The 14,850-nt window shown below is 38.0% G+C and overlaps 1 protein-coding gene across 1 annotated transcript in view; it reads left to right on the top strand.

The window, feature by feature from the left end:
• Positions 1 to 14,850, top strand: part of ECT2L (epithelial cell transforming 2 like) — a 60,557-nt gene that overhangs the window by 20,139 nt on the left and 25,568 nt on the right. Inside the window, 8 exon segments of the mRNA XM_068550820.1 lie at positions 2,462 to 2,714; positions 3,522 to 3,690; positions 4,435 to 4,468; positions 4,471 to 4,582; positions 6,211 to 6,339; positions 11,671 to 11,729; positions 11,731 to 11,764; positions 13,336 to 13,518. Of these exon segments, the coding sequence (XP_068406921.1) occupies positions 2,462 to 2,714; positions 3,522 to 3,690; positions 4,435 to 4,468; positions 4,471 to 4,582; positions 6,211 to 6,339; positions 11,671 to 11,729; positions 11,731 to 11,764; positions 13,336 to 13,518 (973 nt within the window).

Genomic DNA, 14,850 nt, shown 5'->3' with positions numbered 1-14,850 from the left:
GAGCATAGAACTCTTAAACTCCGTTTGTTTCCCTGCTCAGTTTGTATGCTTTTGTTTTCAAATATTTTAGTTTTACTCATACAGACATATATAAAATACACACACATTAAAAATACATATATATTAACCTCACAAGGCTTTACTACTATTGTTTTATATAGTTAATATTTGTTTATGAGTAACCACTTCAAAAAAAAATTTTTTTTTCTAAGTTGCATTGTGGTCAGAATATATACTTTATTTTTTTAAAGTAATTTTATTATTTATTTACTTATTTATTTTTTGGCTGCATTGGGTCTTCATTGCTGCACGTGGGCTTTCTCTCTAGTTGCAGCGAGCAGGGGCTGCTCTTTGTTGTGGTGCACGGGCTTCTCATTGTGGTGGCTTCTCTTGTTGTGGAGCACAGGCTTTAGGCACGCAGGCTTCAGTAGTTGTGGCGTGCGGGCTCAGTTGTGGCTCACAGGCTCTAGGGCGCAGGCTCAGTAGTTGTGGTGCATGGGCTTCAGTGCTCCGTGGCATGTGGGATCTTCCCAGACCAGGGATCAAACCTGTGTTCCCTGCATTGGCAGGCAGATTCTTAACCACTGCACCACCATGGAAGTAACCACTGTTTCTGTTGTTCTTTATACCTTCCTGCATCTCTGATTTTCCTTTTGGGATCAATTTTCTTCTGAATTCTCTTTAATATTTCTTTTAGTGCAGCTTGCTGCTGACAGAGTCTCTTAGTTTTTGTCTGAAAATGTCTTTATTTCACCTTCAAATTTGAAGGATATTTCCACTGGGAATTTGAACTCTAGGTTGGCAGTTAATTTCTTATAGAACTTTGAAAATGTTCCATTGTTCTCTGGCTTTCATGATTTTTTTGGAGAAGTAGGGGGTTTTATTGTTGGTCCTTTAAAGGTAATATTTCTGTTTTCTCTAGCTGCTTTTAAGATCTTTTTCTCTGTCTTTTGTTTTCTGCAGTTTTATTACGATGTACCTGGAGGGGTGTGTGTGTGTGTGTGTGTGTGTGTATTTATCCTGTTTTGTATTTTGCATTGATTTTTTAATTGGGGGTTTTAATGTCTTTTATCAGTTTTGCAAAGTTCTCAGATGCTATTTCTTCATATATTGCTTTTGCTCCACTTTCTCTCTTTTTCTTCTGGGTTTCAATACATTAGATTGATTCACCATGTCCCATAAGTTTCATATTCTCTAATGTGCCTTTTCCATCATTTTGGCCTTCAGTGTTTCAGTCTGGATTTTTCTTCTGGCCTAGCTTTCAGTTTCCTAATTATCTCTTTAGCTGGATTCTAATTTGCTCTTAAACTGGTCCATTGAGTTCTAAATTTGTTATTATATTTTTTAGTTCTAGAGTGTCAATTTGCTTACTTTGCCAAAATTTTCCACCCAGTAATTTAATTTCTTAGGCATAGTAATTGCAGGGCTTTTTTAAAGTTCATGTCTGATAATTACAACTTTTGGACCTTCTGAGGGTCTCTATTTATTAAAAAACAAAAGAAGAAACAAACAATTCTTGTCTTTTTGTGTGTCTGATATTTTTGGTTGAGTACCAAATATTGAATATAAAAAATCGATGCAATAACTTGAGTCGCCGGATGATATTATCTTCCTCCAGAGAGAACTTGCTTTTGCTTCTGGCATTTGGTTAGACTAGGAATAGCCCACTTAAATTCAATCAGAGAATATTTCAAAGCTAGTTTCAGTCTAATTCCTTGTCATCCTTACTGAAAAGGATCTCAACTAAAAGCCTGGTGTCATTACCAGGGCTATTCCCCTTAGTGGGCCCTGAATTTAAATTTGTTTCCTCTCTTCCCTGCGAGAATGCCTAAAATTCTTAACAGCTTCTACGTCTTTCAGTCATAACTTCCTTCTCTGCTTCTCAGCCTTAGTTTTACTTTGGAACTGTCAAGTGCCTTGAAGTGAAAAATGAGGCCAAATCAGGATATTACCTCTCTGGGTTTTCCTCCTCTCTGAGGTCTTGGTTGCACAAGTCCTTATTGAATTGGTAGCTCAGGTCATTGTTTTATAGTATTTTGTCTAGATATTTGATTAGGTGAAACTACATGAAATTTGCAGTTTTCATATCTCAAAACTGGTTGCCTATTGGCAATATCATACGGGTCCCAGTGGGAGGGTTGGTCTGAGACAAACTACTATACCATTGCTAGAAGCAGAATTCTCAAAATCTGGGGTTAAAGTAACCAAATGCTATGAGAGCATTGAATAAGTGTACAAAGATGACTAATACATATATTCATATATAATAAACATGTTCATCAAAGAATATTTTTCCTGTGTAGTAAGGTGTATGCTTCTTATTTCTCAGAGTCAAGTTTAGATGGCAAGTCAACTGCACTAGAAATCTCAATGCAATAAGAAAAAATGATCTGTGTACCTGAAAAGATTATTACTGGGAAATGGTCCTTGTAACTTTTGTTTTTCATTTCTTTTTCTGAAGGATTGCTTATGGATGCCCAAATGCATGAAGTTTGGATGGTTTCTGCCCTATATGCCAACAGATAGTGAGTATGGTGCTTGGAAGCACCATTACATTGTTTGTGTGTCCAGCTTAGATTGGCTAACCCCTAGGGAAGCCGCAGCTCTTTATGGGACCCTGAATGAACCCAAAACAGAAGATGAGCAACTACAGGAGAGGCAAAGAGAAAAGTGCCTAAGGAAAATAATTTGGGAGAAAATTGCACTACGTAAGAGTGAGTGGCATTTTACAACTTTATATCTTAACCAAGTATTGTAGAAACCAATGGATTTACATACAAATTCCCACGGAAGATAGCGAGGTCTTTCTGAAACAGCCTGTAAGTGGCATTCTCTAAAGTATCTCAGGACAAACTCTTTTTTTCTTCACTATTAATTAAGAAAAACAAAAAGATTTCTGATAAAATATGTATGGTCAAATGTCAGTGCCTCTGTGAGACCAAAAATAAGGAGAGAGAAGTACAAATACAGGCAAAAGCAAATAAATAGGATCAGGACAATTCGGAAGAATTAGGATTGGTGAAAACGGAGGAAAAATGAAAATGGAAATGGAAGCAGGAATAATGACTTTTTTTTTTTTAGTGGAAAGGGAATAGGGATGAGATACTCTCTGAGCTAAGCCTTCTGATTTACACGGTGTGTAAAGGTAATGAGCAAACCTGATTAGAGTTCTCCCATCTTTTTTTTCACTGACTCACCCTCTGTGAGATTGTAACAAATGGCAAATTACTTGAAGCCAAGAAGGCCAAAAATGAGGTAAAGCCTACAAACTGATGAACTGGTTTCTACAAGAAAAGAGTTGTTTATTCTCTGAGCTTTGTTTCTTGACCTGAAGTGACTGGTAACTTGCTGCCACAGAGCTGAGAGGATAAGAAAACCAAAGAGTGTGTAAAAAGTGGCTATAATTACTGCCATCTGGAATACTGCCTTGGAACAGCTTTATTTTTATGCCCTTAACTGTGTAGACTTGGCTGGGAGAAACATGAAGTAAACACCCGAGCCTGCTGCTGTTTGTTTTTCAGAGGATTTGCTCAAAGTTCGACCCCCTTGGGTGAATGGAACATGCTGCTCTAGATTGTTCAAATCCAAATGCCAACCACGTCTCTCCCAGACTGTGAGGGATAGAGTGGGATTACACGAAACTTTGGAGAAACAACTTGTTTTGGCATCTTTAGAAGCTTTGCCCAAGCGGTAAGCAAACCTCCATCTACTGAAGGTGGAGGACCATCCTATGACACCAAGAATTCATTCTAGAATAATTCAGCTAACATGCAGGGATCTTGTATAATTATATGGCTCTTATCCTATGAAACAGCAATACAAATAGTTCCTTAATCTTCAAGAACAGTGGTCTTAAACATGCTTCTTGAAGAGGGAGATACATGACATTCAAAATTTACGTTTTAAATATTCTTAACCCCGCAAAGAGGCTATATTGTGGACACAGCATATTTTCTGTATAAAGTTATTGAGCAAAAGTAACATTTTTCCAGAAACTTTTTTGTAGGGAGTAAGCCTATCTGAATGGTGATGGGGGAGGGGTGACTGTGGAGAGAATGGACACTACTCAGAAAATCGTGAGGCCCAGGTGATTAAGGAAATTTAAAATCTCTTGGCTGCTCCTTTTACAAATGTCATTTTGAGCCCTTAAGTATGTCACTACATTGGTTTTAAGTGCCCCACAAAAGTAAGTTCCAAGAGCCCTTTCTGGCGTCCCACGAATGCAGGAGGAGAGGCCCAGAGGGCAGCTTTGGACCCACTCGCCCAGGAGCCCCATTTGCCGCTGTCCCTGAAAACCGCAGGGAGAGACTGAGGCACTGAGGCCGCTTGCCACGTCCAGGATAACTGATGTCCAGAGGACGTACTGGTGCTCACTTGTCAAAGTCAGATTAAGAGGAAATCAAAACGTCACTTATTCTCCCTTTTTCCCTACAGAAGCAATGTTTCTGGATGCCATTCCTACCCTTTATATTATCAAAGAAAAATTGGCATGGAGTTTATAAAAATGACAGCAGCTCTTCCCATGCTCTCCAGCCACACTTCATATTAATATCATCTCGGACTCCTGCATATGAGGTACAGAGTGTGTTAGGAGGCCAGTCCTTTTTTGAATCGGGTCTTTTTTCATCTCCCCTAGAGGACGTATGGCAATCTTTTGGTCACCATGTGTATGAAAATGATTCATCTTCTAAAAGGAAAGCAGTCTGATCTAGGTGGAAATGTACAGACCCAAACAGTTTTAAAAATCAGAAGCAATAAAAATAACCATAAATCAAAATTATTTTTTAAAAAGTATTAAAGACCCAAACTGCCTTGCATTTAGTAGGTGTCCAATACATTTTTACTGAATCGAATTTGTTGCACTTAATCCTTAAAAGAGCAAAGTGACACAAATTATTTTAAATTTTCTTTGGAATGACCAAGGAACTTAATAATATCATGTAACTACCATCTCTCAAAAGAAAAATGTCAGAAATCCTACTTTGTGATCTACTTAACGAGGGTGCCATTAGATGAAAATATGCTTTCTATAATGAAGTTATATATTTTAAATTTCAATATAAGAAAAAGGAAGCACAAAGAAGACATAGGAAGCATGTATTTATATATATGTATGTATATATGTGTATATATACATGCATTAATACACACATAAGCACATATGTAAGGGATGGCATTAGTAGACTACATTCAATGGCTTACCTAGAAAATTTTTGCAAAAATTTCTTATTTGTAACAAAATGGTTGCTTTCAAGGTGTGAAATCACTTTTCTTTTTGGGCATCTAGGAATTGACTTTGATCATTTACAACTGGCTAGCTTAATGGATCCACATGAAAGCAAGATCAGAGTTTTGATCTCCATGTGGGCCATAGATAGTTTCTCTAATGTTTAAAAATGCATAATGCTGGGCACAGAGGATAAATGGTGACAGAGTTAGGGTGAATAAACTGGAATCAAATGAGTCCATTCTCCTATTTGTCTTCTTTACATAAGACTATGCCATAATTACTTACTTGACTATGAATGTAATGGAGGTTTAGGTAAAAACCAAAATGTAACCATGTGGCGGTTCTCTATTCAGTTGAACTGTGACCTCCAGAAAGTGGCATGAAGTTTTGGGAAAAATCAATGGCTTCAATGACTTTCCAACCTGTCTGCTGCCAATGAATTAACTATATCACAATGAAAGGTTTATTTGGTTGTTGAATTAAAAGAACAGTGGTTTTAATATTTATTTAAATGGGAAATATTTATCAATATTGATCATTTGAAAATTCATAATTAAGAAGAAAACAAAATCTTTTTAAGAAGTCCATTACAAAATTGTATGATTTCGATTTTATTATTTTTAAAAGTAGTATATATGTCTCTGTGCATGGGTGTGTACAAAGAAAAAAGCTAGAGGAAAATAATTTGTTAGTATTTCTCTCTGAGTGGTGGAGGTACAAATGCACTTAAATTTCCCCTCTTAGAAAAGAAACAAAATAATTTAAAAAGGAACCAATGAAGGGGAAAGCTTATCTTCCTCCTATAGCTTTTGAAGAAAAACAATAGTCTTTAAAAATCACAGATTACATATTCACTGTTTTTAATTTATTAATAAGTGTTCTAAAGTAATGGGCTTTGGTTCCTACAGCTCTGGTTTTGTTTTCTAGATGGTGGTGAACAGTGTTAGAGCAGATATGACAGTTTGATCTTTCCCCCTCAGGCTATAAAATTGGTATTAAAAATTTACTGAGGCCTGAAGTGAGAGACTTCTGGGAGAAATTAGGAAGCTATGTGGCCCCTGAAGAAGAAGGGGGTCACGTGGACCTCTTTGTACCACTCGGAGCATCAGGTCAGTTTTGAGAGGCAGTGGTCATACCTACTGCGTGATGGTATTTTGTGGATTTATAAAATGCCATCAGTTCAAATGATTCAGTCACATTTATTTTTTATTTCTTTTTCTCTTTATACTTCACAGACTCAGGTATTTAGGGGGAAAGGGCATCAGGGTTAGTGGTCAGAGTAACTGTCCCTAAAGAAATAAAGTCACTAGTGGCAAGAGCCAGCCAGGAAATTTATTTCTGTTTCTTCTGAGTATTAAAAACGGTGAAGTGCCTTGTAAAGATGTGTGGTAGCTGATAATCTTAAGTGCCTACCTGTCTAATATCAGCCATATTTAACAGATATCTGTTAAATAAAAGCTCTGTATTCATGGACTCATGGGCTATGTTTTTTTGTCTGTTTTTTTAATCAAGCAGAGGAGAGGGAGTATGAAATTAAAGTTTCTCAAACTGTTTCTTACTACCCATTCCTTAGGGAACTGTGAGTTTTAAAGTTCTTAATCCTCATATTTCACTGAACTATTCAATACATACAAAGCATGACCCTGGCAGGATTCCACGAGGCAAAGGAAAAAGCAAAAGGATAGGAAGGAGTTTAAAAGAAAACAAAGTATAAATTATTGTAAAAAAAATTTTTTTTACAGTTACTACAATTATATAATCTCAACTATGTAGAAAATAGGCATAGAAAACTCTAGGAGGAAATATAGCAAACTATTAACACCATCTATTTCTGGATGTGTTTTTCAAATTTCCTACTTTTAAAATCAGTTTGAAAAGAGTAAGTTACGAAGTATGTGGAAGGTGTGATCCCAATGCTTAAATCCTGTGTATGTGTCGGGGAGGGGGGTGGTGGTGTGTGTGTATAAAAGGGGTTTGGAAGGATGTATACCAACATGCTAACAATAGTTGGATGAGTGAGTTTTCCTTTCTTTTTTTTTTTTCCTTTTTCTTGTATCTCTTTTATTTGCCTCTATTTTCTGTAGTGAACTAGTATTACTTTTAAAATGAGAGCAAAACAAATTTTCTAAAATTTGTTTTGGAAAAAAAGAAAGGATGAGGGAAAGTAAAGTATTCAAAGGCCGAGAGAATGAGGGTGAAAGGGGAAAAGAATAATAGATCTGGTGACACAAAAATGGTCTCAAGTGAAACTTAATGGTCCTCAAACAATGGATTTCCCATAGCCATTCTGGGCTCCAAAATCATCGCTGAACTTCGTGTCAAATATAATTTCCACCTGGGTGAACCATCGAGCCCCTGGTTCAGTCAGAAGGCCCAGGCTTCTCAGTCACAAATCTCTTTCCCACCACCTCAGGCATCACTCTTGAGCTTGTCCTCCCCGGTAGCTGTATCATCTCTGAAATCTTGATCTCAAGCATCTGTCTCTCCGAGTACCACTTCCAAATCATATACTCAAATATTCCCACTCTATCAGTTCTTCCTCTGAGGACCTCCAATGCACACACTCCCACTTTTTCACTCTCTGTCACCATGCCTTCGACCTTGGTTCCTTCCTCATTAAACTTGGATTTAATGGTTCGTCATTATCATTACTCTCTTGCAAAGAATCTGAACTTCTTTGTTTCTTTTTCTCCTGGCCAAATCCCAGCTCATTTGGCTAAGTCCCAATGCTGGTTAAAACGCAACCATCTGCATAATCTATGCTTGCCTGAACTAAAGCAGCTGAAGACTGTTGGAAAGAGTAATACAACTGTTCTTACTGATCTAACTTTAATGGCATAAATATCAAATGGGATTGCAGCTCTGATAAGCAGTCCTATCACATTTCCTCGGTAAATTCGTTTTCCCACTCTTAAAATGACTATGTTGTCCCTTCTCTCCTTTAGTCAATCTTTCAATAACCCTCTCACTTGATTTCACCTTTTACTTCCCTAAGGAAACTCCTTAATTTACCACCCACCACAGAATCCACCACCTACCCCACCTCTTACCTTCATTCTGTCTTCCCTTCTGTTACGATGGAAGAAGCACCCCTGCTCGAAGCAAACATCAACTACTCCGCTTGGACTCTGTAACACATCGCCTTTCACCTTCCCAAGACATCACTCCTATGCTCAAATCCTCTCCCGCAGCCTCAGTCCTCTTTCTTTATTGGATTATTCCTATCAGATCAAGAACACCTGTAGTAGCTCCTCCCCTCTCGCTCCCCCCCCCCCCAAAGAGAGAGAGACCATAAACTTTGTCTCACCAGTTTTTGAGTGGACTATACCAGTGGTTCTCAAAATTTTCACGTGTATTTGACTCACAGAGGGCTTGTTACAATCCGCAGTGCTGGGTCCCACCCTAGAGTTTCGGATTCAGTAGGTCTGGCACAGGGGCTGAGAATTTGCATTTCTAACAAGTTCCCAGGTGATGCTGACCCTGCTTAACCCGGGGGCCACACCTGGAGAAACACTGGTCTAGCTGACTGCCTCTACCTTCCTCACCTCTCACTCACCCCTCACGCTCCTCCAAGTGGTCTCCTGCTGAAATCACTTTGGGAAAACTATAAGTGACTCTCATGTGCCCAAATCCAATGGTCCCTTCTCCATCCTCACCTGGCCTTGACCTCTCAGCAGCATTCGAGGAGGATGAATACTTCTGGAAACTCTCCTTCTTCCCGTGCTTTCCCTAATACTACCCTCTCCTTGTTTTCCTCCTACCTCAGGGGTCTCTTCCCCTCAGACTCCTTGGCTGGCTCCTCCTCCTCCTTCTCGAGACCCTTAAATGTGTCCCAGGCTTGATCTCGGGCTCGCTTCTTTTCCACGACTACACTCTTCCCCTAGGGAGCCTCATTTATTCCTATGACTCTACATTCAATCTGGATGCTGAAGACTCCCAAACTTATGTCTCCAGCTCTAAAATCTCTCAGCTGCACTCATATCTAGCCTTTGCTCGACATCTTCACGTGGGTGTTTAGTTTGCATGGGTATTTAGTTTGCATGGCTAATAGGCATCTCAAAGTTCACACGCCTACAGCAGACTCTAGATTGCCTCCCAGCACAAACCTCCCCCTCCCCCAGGATTCCTCACTTAAGATGTCATCATTCACCAGTTACTGCGTAAGTCAGACACCTAAAACTCATCTTTCTCGGCATTACTTAAATTGTTTAAACAGATTTATTAAGGTACAATTGATATACAGTATTTCAAGTGTGTAATTTGATAAATTTTTTAAAGTGACTTTTAAATTTTTATTTATTTATTTTTGGCTATGGTGGGTCTTCGTTGCTGCACTCGGGCTTTCTCCATTTGCGGCGAGCAGGGGCTATTCTTCGTTGCGGTGCGCGGGCTTCTCTTGTTCCGGAGCACGGGCTCTAGGCGCGCTTGTTTCAGTAGTTGTGGCTCGTGGGCCCTAGAGTGCAGGCTCAGTAGTTGTGGCGCATGGGCTTAGTTGCTCCTCAGCATGTGGGATCTTCCCGGCCCAGGGATCGAACCTGTGTCCCCCTGCATTGGCAGGCAGATTTTTAACCACTGTGCCACCAGGGAAGTCCCTAATTTGATAAATTTTGACATATGTCTGTCTACGCACTATGTGAAACCATAAACCAATCAAGATAATGAACACATTCATCATCCCCCAAAGTTTCCTCCTGCCACTTTGCAATTTCTCACTCTGCTTCTCCACTCCAACCCAAGGCAACCACTGATTTCACAATATATTAGTTTGCACTTTATAGAATTTTCCATAAATGGAATCATACAGTATGCATGCTTTTTTTGTCAGGCTTCCTTCACTCCAAATAATTATTTTAGATTCATCCACTTCATGCTGTTATCAATTGTTCATTCCTTTTTACTGCTGGGAATGATTATATTGTATAGATATACCACAATTTGTTCCATTCACCTGTTGATAGATATTTGAGTTCTTTCCAGTTTGGGGCTTTTACAAGTAAAGCTGCTGTGAACATATGCTTTCATTTCTCTTGGGAAAATACCTAGGAGTGGAATGAATGGCTCATATGATAGGTGTATGTTTAACTTTAGGAAAAAAGAAAAAAAAGAAAAGCTAAACTGTTTTCCAAAGTGGTTGTGTCATTTTATATTTCCACTCCAGCTGCCCAACACTTGGTAGGGTCAGTCTTCTTAATTTGAAACATTCAAGTGGGTGTGTCATGGTATCTCATTGTGGTTTTAATTTGCATTTTCTCTAATGACTAATGACGCTGAGCATCTTTCCATGTGCTTATTTGCCATTTGTCTTCCTTGGTGAAGTGTCTGTTCAAACCTTTTGCTCATTTTAAAAATTAGGTTTTTTTGTTTTTTACTGAGAGATCTTTGTATATTCTGGAAAAGTTGTTTGCAAATATTTTCTCCCAGTCTATGACTTATCTTTTCCTTCTCTGAACAGTTTGTTTCGAAGACAAGAAATTCTTAATTTTGATAAAGTCAAATTTATCAATCTTTAAGCTTTATAAATCATGCTTTTGATGTCCTATCTAAAAACTCTACCTAACCAAGGTCACTTCTGTGTTTTCTCCTAAACTGTTTATAGTCTTAAGTTTGAAATTTGGGTTTGTGATCCATTTGATTTATGATTTTTCTTTTTTAAAATAGAACACAAGGTATGGATTGAAGTTTTTTTTTTTTTTTTAAACACATGTGGCTATCTATCAAATTATTTCAGCACCATTCCTTGTAAAGACCATCCTTTTCCCAGCGGATTTCATTTGCATCTTTGTTGAAATCAATTGACTATATATGTGTAGGTACACTTATGAATGCTCTTTAATTTCATTGATCTATTTGTCAATGAAAACATTAGACACCAATAAGTGAGAGACACCCCGACCTTTGAGCCACTACCATCTCGTTGCAAACAATTGAAACAAGTTGGAGTAATTATTTACTCCTAGACCACAAAGAATTAAAATATATTACCCTATAGTTTCATTTGAGGTAGTTCAATCTATATGCTGTGTCACCGAAGAAGGGGTAAAATTAATGCTAAAAGTTGACCATTGTATTCCATTATGTGTTTAACAGTTTTAAATCTATCCCCTTACAATGAGACTTCTTTGAATCAGACTATTTTAGAAAATACATGTAGACTTTTCTCTGTCTTTGGCCCGAGAATTCCAAATTTGAAAATAAGCACCAGGTCAAACTTCTTGCCTCTTCCTCCACCCTGTTGTCAGTCCTCCTGAATAAAGTGTCTGGACTTCAGCACTTAGGGGTGAACTGCAAAGTGTTGATGGACTATTCCATGAGGGATTTGAATTGAAGACGAGACCTACAAGTGGCCTTTCTTGGCCAGCTCATTAGCGCTTCTAAGTAATATTTAACTGTTCATGGCAAAACCTGTGAGCAAACTAATGAAAGTAGTTTTGGCTGTGCAGAGGCAGGAACAGAAGTTCTTTCTCAGCTGTCTCAACTGACTGGCACGTTATTGACCGCCCCCCACTGGAATTGCCACCGGCTCGTACCAACACAGTAAGGGAATATGGGCACTGACCACCGTGCCCAATGACACCCACCAACTCCAGGATCACCAAGGACAAAGCACAGCTCATAATCCTGGTTCTGGCGATGGTTCATTCCTCTCTGAAGGAATGCTGTCACTTCCCAAACTAGGTCATTTCTCATCACTCACAAGGGGATTATTATTGCTCAGAAGGGGATTATTACTGCAAATATTTGCTTCAAACCATCACTTGCAAAAACTCCGTTGAAAACACCAGCTTTAACAGCTAAACAAAGATGTATAGCAGCTGATTTAGAGAAATACTAAATACAGAGAACAATTTTTCTTAGTAAAACATTATCAATGTGCTTTCATTTGGAAAAATGAATTGCAGCTATAAAGAGACGGTGAAGGGGCTGGCTCAAGTTTCATTATCAGAGAGGAAGAACAAAGGTGAAATACACGTGAAAGCAAAAGTTCATTTAGATACTAAAGCTGCAACTGTTGGATCAAAATGTAACATAGGCTGACCAACAGAGAGAGTCAGATTGCTTTGCTATAATAATGTTAATCATTTACCCCTTTAAAAATCCCTCGCCTTCTATCAAAGAGGACTCGGAGTGATGTAAAACTATATAAAGTATTGCTTCTCTAATCCTGAACGCTAAGGGCCTTTCAAGACTGAGGAAAGCTGGCATGATTGGGAGACTTGTAAGGGAAAAGTTTCCATATAGATACAACAAAAAGCACATTGACCTAATATAGTTTTGTAGCAGAAGTGTTTGTTAATTTTAGTTTATATAGCACCATCATGCAATGAGAGCATACTTGGCCCCGTGCAGGGAGGAATCAGCCTTGCAGAGACAGCAGGGTGCAGACACTGCTGTTTATAAAACAGGATTTCTTCTTTTTTTCCTCCTCTGTCTCCTCTTCCTCCTTTTCCCACTCTTCTTCTTCTTCTCCTTCTAGAAGAACATGTGACAAATATTTTCACATGTATCAGCAAAAATGTGGGGAGAAGAATCAAACTGTCCATTTAGGACAGAAAATCAAATTTCACTTGGCCCTGTATCATTCAGTCACTGATTTTCAAGGAGAGGAACTTTCTTAAGCACCCAGTACAGTCTTGTAGAGATATTTGTAGAGAGAGAGTAGCTTGACATGATGTAAACAAGATACAGGCTTGGCTACAATGGGGATGACTTTGGATGACACAATGGGGAAACCAGGCAGAGTGGAGTTTTCCTGTATTTTTATTTTTAGGATGTAAACATACAACTGTATATCCTTACTTGGATGTCTATTCTGCTTTCTGATGCAAAAATCCAGCAGCTATTTAATTTTTGATTTCAAATACAGTATAACATGTCAGTCTTATCCATCAAAGAGTAGATAGGCATTTGAAATTATTCATTGCATCCTTTTTGCGTTTCTAATTTTACCTTTGAAAGCAGACTATGGGTGTTTATCTTAGTCTTCTAATGAGAAAGAATAATAAGCCTGATATAAATGCAATTAAGTTTTTTTTCATACTGTATACAAGAAGAATTCTTTCATCTGAGCTTAAGTCTGCGATACTAAAAGGAGAAAATAATGTCAGTTCTTAGTGACTGGCTGGGACGACAGTGGGAAAGGGCGCCCCCTTCCACCTACTTCAGCGAATCAAAGCTGCAGACATGGTCCAGCCTCACCGACTTCCTGGAAGACACCTTGAAATCAGTAAGGAAACAACTAAGTCCTCTCTTCAAGGAGTTGCAGAAGAACATAAGTGGCAGGATGACAGGTAAGAACTCTTGCTACTTCTGTTGCAGCTTAATTTTGAAGCTTGTTACACATCCAGAGTGAATACAAGTGTAGGAATGCACAAGTAAAAGTTGACTCTTACGCATCTTTGGTAAAACTTTATTCCCTTTGTTTTTCATATCTCCTTTCAAAATATCATGAATATCCACTATGAAAAAATATATTCATCTTCAAAATGCTGAAGCTAGTTCCTGGGTTCAAATTTTACCATCTTATTAATTCTGTGTCAGTCAATTGTTTACCTAGGCAAAATTCACTGTTTGCTAAGCCAGAGAGTTCGGTCCTTTTCCCTCTACAATTTGCTCTAAAAGTTAATTGCCAACATCCCAATTAAGCATCTCTTAGACCACAGCACCCATGACTTAAATTGTTCTATAATTAAGTTCTACTTATTTTCTATCTAAAATATTTAATTTGGTGATGGGCTCCATGGACAAGCCTATTGGACATCACTGAATGTGTTTTCTCATTTACACATCATACGCATGATCCAATTATCACAATAAAGTCTTCTGGAAACAATTTCCTGTCTCAACTTTATATCTTCATCTAAACTAGTCAGTTTTTTAAAATGAAGTATTTAAAAACAAACAAACAAACAAAGCCCACCTATTTAAATAGGTTTCTCCTGCATCTTTAACTGCCTACTCATTTTTCCCTAACTCTTCACATGTCACTGAAGCACTGTACCAATCAAGTCATATGCCTTACTTCTTCCCTTCCCCTGCCCTGCTCCTTATTTGACATCTGTTAACATAATTACTGTCTACACAAGAGCTGTAACACACAAATATGCATGCGGATATTTTATCTGTCAACATATGCCTACATCTCTTTACACAAAGGTCTCCAAAGCAGGGATTTGTCTTCTTGGTTTTAACTCTACCACATCTAGTAGATGTTCAACCAATATTTTAAAAGTTATGAGGCTATAAATAAGGAGAAATTATTTTTCCTGATTCTTTCACAGATATTAAGGACTAGAAAGAAAAGTGGAAAGATGAATGATAGAAGTATGTCATGTATGTCATAAGCAATGAAAAGTCAAATGGAAAAAGGTTGTTTTTCAAATAAATGCAAGTTTTTCAAAATATTTTTAAAATGTAGAAGATGTCTGTGTATGTATGTTTGTATGTTATTTCCTATGGACTTAAAATATTTACGGATTTGAGCACAAAGTTAATGCAGAATATGGAAGAGTTTTTGGTGGAATTGAGAATCTAAACTTTATAAGGTTTATTTTCACATGTTCTTTCCTTGTCCAATTTATAGATTTCATTCAATATCAGCTTTGTCAGGGTGGGTACTTTCT

The sequence above is a fragment of the Eschrichtius robustus genome, chromosome 9 (assembly GCF_028021215.1).
Source record: "Eschrichtius robustus isolate mEscRob2 chromosome 9, mEscRob2.pri, whole genome shotgun sequence".
In the NCBI taxonomy this organism is placed as follows: Eukaryota; Metazoa; Chordata; class Mammalia; order Artiodactyla; family Eschrichtiidae; genus Eschrichtius; species Eschrichtius robustus.
This window is presented reverse-complemented; position numbering and strand designations above follow the sequence as displayed.